General features: G+C 42.4%; 1 protein-coding gene across 1 annotated transcript in view; it reads right to left on the reverse strand.

Moving 5' to 3' along the window:
* Positions 1-5120: 5120 nt before the first annotated feature.
* The window catches only part of ELOA (elongin A), a 49463-nt gene continuing 40668 nt past the window's right edge, over positions 5121-13915 (reverse strand). The window contains exons 9-11 of the mRNA XM_077482072.1: positions 9065-9176; positions 8799-8977; positions 5121-8539 (exon numbers count right to left, since the gene is read on the reverse strand). Coding sequence (XP_077338198.1) covers positions 8478-8539; positions 8799-8977; positions 9065-9176 — 353 coding nt within the window. The 3' untranslated portion in view covers positions 5121-8477. The remainder of the gene's footprint in view (positions 8540-8798; positions 8978-9064; positions 9177-13915) is intronic.

Here is a 13915-nt window from a genome sequence, read left to right on the forward strand (position 1 = left end):
CATATAACAATGCATTTCTGCCCTTATAGCTATTACATTGGATATTGTTCAGTAGGATGGAAAGTGCAACAGTTTAAAAGCTGCATTTGCAACTTTATGTAGCTCTTAAATAACCATTTCTCTTGTTGCCATCACAATGGAATAATCATTACTCTCAAAATGTAGCCATAACCAGGAAAGGTTAAATCTGATGCACACTGAGACATACACCACTGAAAAGAGAAACCTTTGGCAACTCAGTTTATAGCTGTATAGGCACCTTTATCCTTGGCAGATTATTTTACTGTCAAAAGGTGCAAAAACTGCATTGGATTGGCCTGTCACATGATTACAGTATCTACATAATTAGCACCAGGTCTTCAGGTCTTTTGTGTACAGAAATATAACTTGAAACTACTAAACAATGAAGACACATACGTTTTGCAGTATTCACATTTTATTAAGAGCCAGATAAAATTATTTGCATACAGAAGTCTAATTAAAATATTTAATCTCCTTGAAACCACAAAAATAGGATTTTTGTACTCACCGTAAAAATCCTTTTCTTGGAGTCCATTAAAGAACACAGCAAGTGTTACACCATCTGGTTATAGTGCTGCTTGCAGAGGACTGGAAACTCACAAAAAAAAAAAAAACTGTTGGCCAGCCCAGGATAAACCCTGCATCATATGTCAGTTTTTGTAACAAACCATGATAACAAAAAAAAAAAAAAAAACACAGAGGGGTGGGACTTATGTCCCTCAATGGACTCCAAGAAAAGGATTTTACGGTGCGTACAAAAATCCTATTTCTTGTCAATTGAGGGCCACAGGAAGTCTAACCTTTCTGGTGTCCAAAATTGGTCCAACTGTGGGGATGGCAACACAGAAAACAGTCAAAACAGGGTAAAAACAAAAAAATAAAACACAGACCAAGGAAGGGCTGCAGCTTAAAAAGCCATCTAAAAAGGACGTTACACCCAAAGTTGGCATCAAATGAGAACATCAACCTGGTAGAGAAAGCGAGAACATGATACCATGTGTCACCAAATCCATAAGCTTGAATGATGGTGTGTTTAAGTCACCCGGAGATGGTGAAATGAGAACATGATGCCCCCCTACAGGACCATTCGGGATGACAAAAAGACAATAAGTCTGAATGAATGAATGACTTGTATAGCGCTACCTATACGAACTGAATCGCCTCAGGGCGCTTTTTTTTCTTGCCACCGGTGTCCATCTGCAGCTATTTATGCGGTCCTTTAACCTGTAGAGTCCCGACACACTTACAACATTGACATACACATACACATATTATGGCCAATTTTTTTGGACAGGGTCTAATTAACCTACCAGCATGTCTTTGGAGTGTGGGAGGAAACCGGAATACCCGGAGGAAAACCACGCAGGCACAGGGAGAACATGCAAACTCCAGGCAGATAGTGTCGTGGTCGGGATTTGAACCAGCAACCGTATTGCTGCTAGGTGAAAGTGCTAACCACTACACCACTGTGCTGCCCTGTCTGAAAAAAGCAGTAACAAAAATAGATATTGATGGCCTGAACCACATGCAGGCAATGGAGAGAAATGTCCTTCTGGTGAACTCAAGCTGGAGGGAGGGATGGAGCGGTGTCCTGGTTGAGGTGAAAGGCCGCCTACTACCTTAGATAGGAGGGAAGTGCTGGGCCTCAGCTCCACCTTGTCCCTAACTGTCGCAGTGAGACTTCTGTTTGTGCCACTGCTGTGGTATTATTTGACACAAACAGGATCGGGTGACGCTCCAGCAGGGTGTTCCAACAACACAGGGGGACGGTGAAATCAAAGTCCCAGAACTTTAATGACCAAGTCTCCTACACCAACAGGGTGCCCAAGACTCCTTCCGGCCCAAATGGTTGGCATGGATCATGGGAATCTTTCGAAATATGGGATGAAAGGACTTCCTGGATTCCTGTGCCATCAAGCAAGGGTCAACCTGGTCTTCAATTTTTAATGGATCGGCTTTTTCACCTTTCTCAACAACAAAATATTGCACTGTAGGAGTCTAGGGGGCATCTAAACCAGGACTTTCACACAAAAGCAGAAACTTAAATGACTCCTGAACTGCAAGCACGAGTCTGGAAGTGGAGAATTAAATTTCTACTGAGAGAAAAATATTCTGGCCTGAGCTGCACCTAGGCCTAGACCCAGATACTCCCAAGTGATGATCTGAACCAAGCACTGTTGTAATGACTGGAAAGGCTACATTGTCTGACAGAGTTTGCTGCAACTATTTACTTAACAGGTTGTCCAAATATCTGACAAAGAGGATGCCATTAGGGTGCAAAAGGGCTAGAACCTTCGTGAACAACCAAGGTACAGAAGTGAGGCAAGGCAGGGCCACAAACTGAAAGTGCAGAAAATCCATAGCAAAGTAAGAAAAACTGGTGTGCGTGAAAAAATGGGGACAACCAATGTATGTGTCCTTAGTGTACACAGAAGCCAGAAAGTTTTCCTGGTGACTACATTCAGTGCTTTGGAGATCCAAGATAGGGAACATTGTGTTTGGGAGCTGTGAACAGGTTGCAGTAACAGGGGCTGGAGATCTGCGAATCAGTGCAGTATCACATAAAGGTTAGGACTGAGAAACCATGGAGCGGGCTGGGAGCGAAATTCTAGCTTGTTATCCCTGGTAACCTCACTGCACTCCAGCATCTGAGATGAAAGCTGCCAGTGTCCACAAGAATAACATCCAGCCCCCCCCAACTGGAACTACTGAGAAGGTTCCTCTGTTTTTGACAGACTTTGAGCTCCAAACCTTGTGAGTAGATAGGGAGCCAAGCCTAGGGGGCTTGGACTTGAAAGGTTGCCAGAGTAAGTGTAAAAAAAGGAATTTTCCAAACCTCCAATGAGGGATCACTCCTCGTAGGCTGTGCCTTAGGCTTTTCTGGCTGAGGAAGATGAATGCTATTAGCGTCCTTGATAATGGTATCCTGAGTAGATTTGAATAGACATTGTCTGTTGAAGGCCATGTGTAGCTGGCATTTTTTAGATGTTGGTTCCTCTGCAGGTATAATGACAGGAGTGCTGTGGCGGAGATGATCTGGGAAATCTTCAGTAGCCAGCCACAACTATAGCTTAAAGCAACAATCATTTGCTCCATAGTTAGATGACCAAGGGATTAACCGCAGCAGAGACCAGATCCTTTTTGAAAAGGATTTACCCAGAAAGCCAAATATTGACAATGCAAAGTCAAAACTAAGGCAGGGTGAAGAGCAACACCTGCCAGCATAAACAGAACTTTAGAGAAGGTGTCCAACCGCATATCATTTTTGCCCATCCCCCTTCAGAACAATAATTGCTTTGTTAAAGTGGCTACTTCTAGATTAACACACAGCAGTTGCAGACCAATTTTTAACAAAGTCCTGTACAACAAAGTACAGGGCTAATAACGGGGAAGGACTAAACGTTCTTCCCATCTTCGCAGAGGAAGGCTTGGAACAGCATATGCACCAGGAAATTCTTTGTAGTCCCAGGGGTTCTAAAAGACCCAAGACAGGGAATAGCCATGGCAAAGCAACAGGCTGGTCTCTAGTTTCAGAGTGGCAGGCACTGCATCAATAAGTGCCCAAAACAGTCCTTTAATTCGGGTGTTAATGTAGAAGACTGTAAATGTTCAGAAGCAAGCTAGTCCAGTAAGGATTGGATTGACTTGATATCAAGAGTCTCAGTGTCCAATGGGTGAGGCCATGGGCAGATTAGATATAGAGTCTACTGGTGAAAATGCAGAAGCATGCTTGTGGCCTCTGCCATCACAGTCAGTAAATGGCTGGGTGATTCGGATCATAATATCTTGCACGATTGTAGTAAAAACATTTTGTGAAAGGGAAAAAAAGCTTAAGACATCCGATGAAGCAAAGGAAGATTCCAAAGAAGGCAACATGATTCCAAGGCTGCAGATATTAGCCACATCATTAGGCATGCTGCAAGCAACTGCAGAGCTATTAGTAGAGTATGTTTCCCTCTGACCACTTTCACACTGAGTTACTTTACAGGCGTTTTAGCACTAAAAACCTGCAAAATGCCTGTAAAGTGCCCAAGTGCTTTCACATTGGAGCGGTGCACTTGCAGGACTCTAGAAAAAGTCCTGCAAGCAGCATCTTTAGGGCAGTTTAGGAGCAGTGAATACACTGCTTCCAAAATGCCCCTGCCATTGAAATCAATGGCCAGCACTGCTGAAGCGCCTGCAAAGCAATTCGGCAGCGGCAGTCTGCACCCTTTTCTGGACACTATCGGGGTTTAAATGCGCCCTGCTAGTGGTCGAAAAGCACTGCTAAAACTAACAGTGCTTTACCGCTTATGCGGCCGCCGCTTAAGTGTGAAAGTAGTCTCTGTATCTAGAAGAACCATGTGGAACTTAAGCAATGTAAGCTCAGGATACAAGGCAAGGCCTTAGGTACTTATGAAACCCAAACAGCTGGTAGCAGATGAGGGTTGAATTCCTGGAGGCGATCATGGTTTCTAAAGACAGGCAGCAGAAACAAAACCAAAGGAAAGAGTTCCGCATGTCTTATTGCAATGAAGGATCAGCAGCTGGGAGATGCTTCCTTGGCACGGAATGGAGGGAAAGAGTGTGGAATGCTCCCTTGACACTCCACCCAGCAGATAACTTCTGTGCTCAGCCTCTCAGCATTAATCCTTTCCATGATAGAAACTGGCAATAAGTCAGATTAAGTAAAGGCACCCGGCAATCCAAGCAAGTGAGGTAGCCCCTGGATCTCAGCATGTTCACTCTACTCAGAGTGGGTTATCAGAGACTGGCCAAGCACTAGGCAGTGCCAAGAGCTCTGGATCTGAAAAGGGCTCTGCAGCCAAGTTGTGCCAGAATGGAGCCTGGAAATCACCTTACACAGAACCCAGTGTCCAGGCTAACCCACCCGCACATGCAGTCTAGCAGGGTCTGGTTGCAGCACTCCAAAAGTCAGGCTGATGAAAGCTGCACTAGAGAACTGCATCACAGAGACCAGCACTCTAGAAGTAATTGAAAGAGTCTTGAATAAAATAACAAAGTGATGGTAGTATAATCAAGTTACACAACAGAGCTAAAAAAACAAAAAACAAAAAAAACAAAAAACAAAAACAAAAACAAAAAAAAAAACAAAAAAAAAAACAAAAAAAAAAAACATCCACCCCCCCAGGGCACCAAGAAACTGAGGCATGCTGGTAGAGGGAGGGGTTATCCTGTGCTGGCCTGCAGTTTTTATTGCCGGTGTCCAGTCTCCTGTAGGTGGCAGTGAACCTAAAGGTAAGACTTACTGTATCCTTCAATAGACCAGAGTTTTTTTTCTTACGTTTTTGTTGTTTTATTTACATAAAGCAAGAGCTCACATGAAATACAAGAGTCCTCTACAGCCCCTCCCTATTGATTTCAGTATAATGTCAAGAAAACTACAGAATCCAGAATCAATTCACAGCTGACCTAGGTTAATGGACCATTTAGGTCTAGGAAATTGCTAAATATTACTAAGAACTTCCAAAGTGGGGGTTTAGAATACACAGAGAAGAAGAGACGTATATGTGTATACTGTACTGTGTAATAATAAGTAATGCTTCTTCCTAATAAATTAACGTCATTTCCTGAACATCAACCTCTATTTTAAATTGGATTCATAGTGGAAAGGATTGTCTTGGTTGCTGAAATAAGACAGAAGATGGTGAATGGCCTCTTTAGTACCGATCTACACCCCCCCCCCCCCCCCCCAAAAAAAATCTAAAAAACAGTGTTAGAAATGAGGGAGGGGCTGTAGGAAGCAGAAAGCATTCAGGCATGTCAGAAAGCATGATAAGGAACACAAAGAACACTGACTGAACCAAAGACTGGATGCACAGAAAAATAAGTTATACAGGCAGGCAGTGTCCATGATAAATGGTTGGAAATATGTTTTGGCCAACGTTTCTCTTTCAGGGCAGATTCACTTTTATGATAAAACTCAGCAACCACCCACCAATGGCCTCTGCATCAACATTGCATGCATTCATCTATAACACAGATACCCCTTGCATTGTTTGGTTTGCTCAGCTCAGCCCACTCTATAAAAAACTAATTTCAGCACGGAAAATGCATGGCAATACAGACGAGGAAAGGCCATATAAAGAAATGTTAGTCCTGTCATTACTTCAGCATGGGAACTGTGTGGACTAATTACTTTCTAGAGCACCTGCCTTTCTGCAGCCCTGCACTGGGGTCTCTCATTGAAAATGTGCATTTATGGAGAGAAGGCAGCACGTGGGAAGCTGTGTTATCGACATATCTAAGCTACAAAGTTGCAGTATATTTACTGATGCTAAGGCCAATGGTGTAGTTTCTGGGCTTCAAAATGGTAGTCAACCTGCCCTTGAAATCTTTTTGTTTGAAAATACAATTGCACTTAAACTGATGCAAAGTGCACAATACCTTTTAATAATTTTTCAGTAAAAATAAATTATTGAGACGTGGAAACTATTAAAAAAAATAAAAAAAAAGAAGTTCATTAAAATATTGAAATAAAAAATTGAAATCTATTCAAGCTACAAAACTTGGGATAAAAGTAGGTTATAAAAAGATTGTGAACCCCTAGAAATTTTCTTGATTTCTGAAGTCATAAATGCAGAAATTTTACCTTGGTATCCTATTAGTGAACAAATAAATAAAACTTTTCTATTTAACTAGTGAACTAAAAAATAAAAAATAATGAACTGTTCTCACGCACAGGTAACCAAAATGTTGAGGTTTTTGTTCCTATATGGCAGGAAACCACAAATTCAAATAAGTGGCTGAAACAATTGACACAGCAGCTTTCAGTCCCATCACTTTGTGTGGTTGTAAACCTTTATATATACTCAGTGAAGTGACTAGCCTCAGGTGATACACAGATGATGCAAATCCTCCTACATACGTTGTACCCATTTATCTGCAGCTATTTCTTCTGTAGATTGTACACAGATCAAAGGATTTTCTTTCTCAGCTCCAGCAGCAGGGGGCGGGGATCTAATGTCACACACACTGCAGGGCTAGAGCATAGAGTTCCCCGATATCTGTGAGCTGATTGGAGGAAATGTATGCACCCTACTCTACACAAGCTTACAAAGCTCATAGAAAAATATACAGAGCCATAGGGCTAGGAGTCACCTGTTGTGTGCTGGAGGGTGGGCGGACTGTCTCTCAGGAGCCTGAGGAGTCAGAAAAAAACTGCCAAAAGTGATTCATGCATATAGCAGAGAGAGGAGAAAATAAAGAGGAGCTCCCACCCCTATTACTCCCTATTGGCCCATCACTATGATGGGTTGTTCCACTGGCAGGCTATCTCCAGCATTATCAGGAATCCCAAAGCTTTTCCCAATCAGATCAGCCTACCATCTGGCGACAGCAGAGACACTCAAAGCTGCTCCAGGCATCTCTTGGTGCCTGTACGTTATTATATGTGTTAATTGTTTTTTCTTTCAAAGAGGCAGAGTCACTTATCTATTTAATCCCTTCAATCCCTTTAATGATTTTACATGTAAACTGTTTTTTTTTTTTTGTTGTTTTTTTTTATCAAATAAGGTTCCGGAATAAAAAAAAAAAAAAATCACAACATATTTTAAGATCCACTCATTCAAAAATATAGAAACTTTCTAAGGGTTCACAAACTTTTCATACAACTGTATGTATTGGATGCATGTCATAAAATCCTATGTCACTGAAAAGGTCTCTGTAAAATAATTCTTATCAATACATGACACTGCAAAACTGAAACATTTGTTTCACAACAAGAATGCTCGGTACATGGGTATCCAAAAAATGTAATTTGAAAAATTACAAAGGAACCTAAGATAGAGGTCAAATCATCTACAGGGATGAATAAAGACATTTCAAACAGATTTAACAGTTTAAACTTTTGAAACTTTTTTTTTCCCAATTAGTGCAGAAACTGACTTTAAATGAGTTATCTTATTGGGATTATAGACTCAGTTGAAGTGACATTGCCAATAAACATTTGACCAACTCGTGGATATCTGTCAAATACAGTTTGCAATCACAGATGGGCTTATATTGAAGACCGTTGGGAAATGGTATGCAGTAATCCAGAGCAACAAGATTTTCCAAGCTTTGAGGGGACACACTAATGAATTTCACATGATACTGCACATAAACCGGTCTTTGTACCCTCTCTTCATAAAGCCCAAGAGTGAAAAAATCCAGATAAAAACAGGAGCTATCGCTGTGCTCTGCACATCAAAAGGAGGGGACAAGTCGTTGTCTAAACAAGAGTCAATAAAATGGAATAACTGGATACTCCGCAGAACTATACATATGACGAATGAAACATGTAGTAAAACACGTGTCACCAAGACGTAAAATATTCGGCAACTGGGGAAAGGAGAAAGGTAGGGTGGAGGGAAGCACCGTTCCAGGAGCCCCATCTTATAAAAGCAACAGCTCCCTATTCTGTGTTATCCCTCCCCCATCACAACACCAAAGTTCATTTTTTTTTTCCCTGTACTTTATCGCCGTGAAAACCTGTTCTTGAAAGCTTTTATTGTTTTGGCCATCATTGGAGCAACTTCTGAAAAATAAAAGAAAAGAAGTTGGTACAATACACACACTTAAGCATTCAACAAAAAAGCAGCTGAAACTAAATCAAAGCAAAAATCTATAAATGTCAATGAGCAGGATATACTGTACATTTAATTTAGTACTTTTTTTTTCTTCAGGAATCTGAATGATGACACATTTAATCTAAAAATATGCATTTTTTCTTAGAAACAGGTGAAAACAAATTATGTAGGACTTGCTTTTTCACTACTTATCTCATAGGAACTTACTCTTGACTTGTGGTTTACGTGAATCATGATGTCCAGACTGAACACTGCTCGGTGGTGGTGGTGACACGGTACAGCTGGTGCTAGGTTCTTCATATGAGCGTGACTCCTCAGAGGTCACATGGTTGTTACTACTACTAATGCTGCTGCTGCTGCTGCTAAATGGAGTAAACGGCTTAATCCTAAAGTGAGATAAACATATCATGGTCAGGAATTTTACTTTATGCTGTCTGAATACATCTGATTACCTAATCGTTTTAACCCCATACCTGATCTTCTCATTGACAACTGCTGCTCCAGTTCCAAACTTTTCTTGTCTTCTGCGCACATCTCGTGGGGGTTTCACTTCTGTATTTACAAAGGCCATTTTTGCTTGTCGTACTGTATTCAGAAACAATAAAGGGGCATTATGACTACCGGCAAAATCACTGTGAGGCCCAGAGAATTACTTACAGTTGACTCCATAATACTGTATTGTGTATGTATGTATGTATGTATGTATGTATAGCTGTGAGAAACTGGCTTGCAGAATTGTGAACACCTGGGTATGTGTGTCACCTACAGTAGGTTTCTCTTCTGCAGATGGCGAGAGGCTCCAGGGAATGGACTGATGTTGTAGAAAAAATATTAGAATTTTTGTTTCCCTGTAAAACTACTTTTCTTGGAGTACATCACAGGACACAGAGGACTTCATATGACAACTTTGGTTCAAGTGAATGGAAGTGAAGGCAGGTATATCCACCCATAACCCTCCCAACTCAACTAAGCCTCAGTTTTGTAGCAAGCAATGAGGGAAGTGATCTGTGCCCTGTGATGTACACCAAGAACATCACATGACTTCATTTTCATGACTACTTGGGACGTCCCAAAGCACCGAACATCAGTGGTGGGCAACATGGCAATCAGGTCTGATAAACAAGTTGACAAATCCACCTGAAAATAAATAGTGGATTGACAAGCAGCCTAAGGCTCGGTTCACACAGGGGGCGACACGACTTGCCGCGCCGAGACCTGACAAGTCGCCCCCGTTCTGTACTACGGAACCGTTCTAAGAGGAGCGACTCGAGTCGCTCCGACTTAGAAAAAAGGTTCCTGTACTACTTTTGGGGCGACCTCGGGCGACTTGCATTGACTTCTATACAGAAGTCGTTTGCAAGTCGCCGCTGAGGTCGCGGCAGGTCGCGGCGCAGCAAGTCGTGTCGCCCCCTGTGTGAACCGAGCTTGACCTTGTAAGCACCCTCAAGCAGAACAAACAGGGAATCATACTGTCAAAACAAAGCTGTAGACTTCAGATAAATTCAAACAGCTTGAAAAACATTCAAAGAGCAAAAATGCCTCCCTGATTCTTAAGATTGGTTACACAAATATGGCAACACAAAATATTATTGAGGTGGAACAAAGAAACCACCTTCTGTAGAAAAGCAGACTGATGCCTCAACACCACCTTATCCTAGGGAAAAAAAACGAAAAAATACATAAATAAAAGCACAGCCAACTCAGAGATCCTGTGAGCAGAGGTGAACTTAGCTAAAAGAAACAGCCTAACAGCCTTGTGGTAGAAAGACAACCTTTCTAAAAGGGAATCTTTAAGAAAGGTTCAAAAGGAGAAGTCTACAAAACAGACAAGACCAAGTTAAGGTCCTACAGAGACATGAAATGAGATGTGATTAATCTGACAGAAAAGCGAAGGCCAAAATTTGTTCCTTTATGGTACTTAAAGTCAGAAACATCTCTACACCAGACTGAAATAAAATCCAAAATGCAGCCCCCAACACAAAATGAACAACCGTGGACACTTTAAAAAGGCACCTGTATGATTGAATTGACAGCACTAGGAGTGTGGTATCAATCTCCATATGGGACACATCAAGAATTGCTGCTATTACCCACTGTATTTGCACTAAATTTACAGCACTGGAATTGTGGTATTAACCCACAATAGGATAGGTTAACACAAGGAAATATTGAACAATTTAGGCTTTATGTACACTGCAGCTGCCAAACTCACCTTTAGGAGCAGTTAGGGCATTTTTTTTTTAGCAGCCCCTGAACTCTCCACTATGTTAACTTATGTGTACATGTACACTCAGTTATTTATAGTAGTTTAGAGGCAGTTGAGTTTACTAATGTTTTTTTCAAAAGAGATAAATGCCGTGCAGGCTGGTAGTTTACCGGCTTTTTAGGTCAGATTCTCTGAAGGGTCTGGCAAACACCCATCACAAGCTACAGAGCTGCTCCCACCAGAGTGGATGTCCTAAAGTGGGTCTTTAAGGACCTAATTCAGTGGGACCATCGGGGTCTTATTCAAGTAGAAAATGGCCAGGTCAACAGCCAGCAAACCCCTGGTATACCAGGAGACAGATTGCATTTGTTTCTGTGGCCTGGAGACCAATGCCCACACTGGTCCATCCCCGTTGAGCTATACTAACACACTATATCCACTTTGCACAAATAAATAAATAAATAAATAAATTTCTTGGGTAAAAACTGCTACATGCTCCACTATATTAGAGGCGTTCACCAGTCCTGCTGAAGCACAAGGAGGGCTAATATTCACACTTCACAACAACCATGCCCTGCAGGGCTGTCCGGAACTCTACTTCCCTTCAGGAGGATCACTGCCCTGGACCTGTAAAGTACCCTATCAGCAAAGTCACTGAGTGCACTACCTTGGAGAACGCTGTCTGCAGGAGTCAGTGACAATTGGCAAAATTACAGGCCATCACAATTATTTGCATGCAGTGTCTGGGTACAGTCCTTATTGGCCATCTGACTGTAGCAAACAACCTTAGTGAAGCCCTCCCCTACTCCAGCAGGAATATTAGGAATAAGCCAGAAAATCAGGAACCAAGTCCCTGAAAGATGCTATCCAGAGACATCTGTAGGCACATTCATCACGCAAGAACACCAGCTAAAACCTGAAATTTAAATGAGCTGGAGGGGTATGCCTGAATAGGATTTCTGCCTTTTTTGGCAAGTGCCCACTCACCTCAAGGTAGCAACATAACCCAAGTACTCATAAATATTAAGTCCTCTTAATCCTGTGATGTACAACTAAGAAATTGTAATTTTGTTTTCTGCAATGTTAATAAGTTCTGGTCTATGTCCTGGAGCCTGAAGGCTTTGTAGAGTTTTCAGTCTATTTTGAGGTCCACATATAACCTGTTGGCCAGACCTCGTACTCTCCCTCCCACTTGTTTGCTTTGGGGAACCCTGTAAGAGGGCTGGCTATAGATGGATTGACATTTAGCTGGTTCAGCAGGGATGCCCAAATTACGATCAGTGTGGCTGTCCCTGTTCCACAGAATAAAATTGTTAAATGGACTTCTGTCAAATGGAGAAGTTGGAAAACTTTGGTGATCAGTGGCTGCAGCCCTGTGTATTCTGACAGAATGTCACAGCGGAGGGAACCTCCATCCATCTTGTTTGTGTGGATGGAGGAATCTGCTTGTCAAATGAACCATCTATGGCCAGCTTAAGTCAGGAACTGACAAATTTAGTTAGCAGCTCAGAAGAGCAGAGGTTTTGTTTTATACTCTGGGCTTGTTATACAAAGCCCTCCTGCAGTGAAAATGTTTATATGCCTTGCTGAATAAAATTCCAAAACAGACCTGCCTGGACTGTTCCTGGGCATCCCTGTCTCGTGCATTATTAACCACTGTCAGTATCAGTTGAGTGCATCCTGCTGTATAGATATAAATATCTATCTCTCATGCACACATATGCAAGCTTCATCAGACTCTACAAGACGTCGGAGCCTTACTGAAACTCGGAACTACCTGGCATTTAAAACCCAACTGAACTTTCAGTTTAACCAAATACATTTCAGTTACAAAGGAAAAGTTGTGCAAAGTCTTACAGTTTATTTTCTTCAAAAATCAGTCATAGTTTGAGTAGAAAAGATCAGCATACTGCAGTGTGGGACCATTGCTATCTGTGAAGAAACCGTGTTTGTTTTCTCTGCTGAGGTCTGACACATCTCCTACCAAGTCAGAATCTGAGCTTTGCAATCAGTGTGAGCTTTGCTAATTTCAGAGCTACAGGTCTGAATTAGTAGGGGGAGTGTTGTGTTGAACCTCTACAATAAGACCACAGCTTCCATACAAAAGTAATGGTCCCCTTCTGCAGCTGCCAGCAGGGGACAAGCTTTTCAACTCAAGCCAGGGCATGGCTGCTTTACAAAGAACCTTTTTGTTATGAGGCACCTGAAATGTATATAAACTTTTAGGCCCGGTTCACACCGCTGCGGGGGGGAGATCCGGATGTGAGTCGCACAGCAAATCACATCCGATCTCCGTAGCGATGCGAGTTCAGCCATACAGATAGTATGGCTGAATTCGCAGCGCTCCCGCAGCAAACTCGCACAGGACCCTTTTTTGGGTCCGCAACAGAATCGGATCGCATGGGGGTTCACACCATGCGATCCGATTCCTGTGCGAGTCGGCAGATCGCACTGCGATATGCGGACGGATCTGGGGGTGTCATTAACATAACATTGACCCTCCCAGCCGTCCGCATAGGGCAGTGTGAACTGCCGGCGGGAGGTGTGCGATGCGGGTAAACGCTGCGGATTCGCGGCGTTCCCGCATCGCTATAGTGTGAACCCGGCCTTAATCTGAAAGTACAATTGGGCTTTAAAGCGGTTGTATAGTCTTTTTGGTAAGTTTAACCTACAGGTAAGCCCATAATAAGGCTTACCTGTAGGTAAAAAAAAAAATAACTGCAGCGGCGCATGTGCACAGGGGATTCTTGGCTGAAAGTCTGGCAGGCGCCGGACCCTGCTGGAAAGACATCTCCCACACACATGCGTGAGTGACAATATCGCGGCTCCAGCCACTCACAGTGCTGAAGCCGCGATACCCGGAAGACATGCCGAGGGAACATGTCAGCTCCCTCGGCGTGGGTCGGGCCAGCTGTCGGGGCCTCGTTCTAAAGTAAGTATTTCATAATAAGCTAGTATGCGGTTCATATTAACTCATTATGACTTGGAGCAGGGACAACCAAGTCAGCTAATTCCATATTATACTTTTTTTCTTGCCGTTTGTGGTTTTTAGTAATCATTTATATCACTTTTAATCATACTTTTGAAACCACAGATTGGCCAGATACTCACCTGTGGT

The sequence above is a fragment of the Lithobates pipiens genome, unplaced genomic scaffold (genome assembly GCF_037356315.1).
Source record: "Lithobates pipiens isolate NorthernLeopardFrog02 unplaced genomic scaffold, aLitPip1_a1.2 Scaffold_16, whole genome shotgun sequence".
Lineage (NCBI taxonomy): Eukaryota > Metazoa > Chordata > Amphibia > Anura > Ranidae > Lithobates > Lithobates pipiens.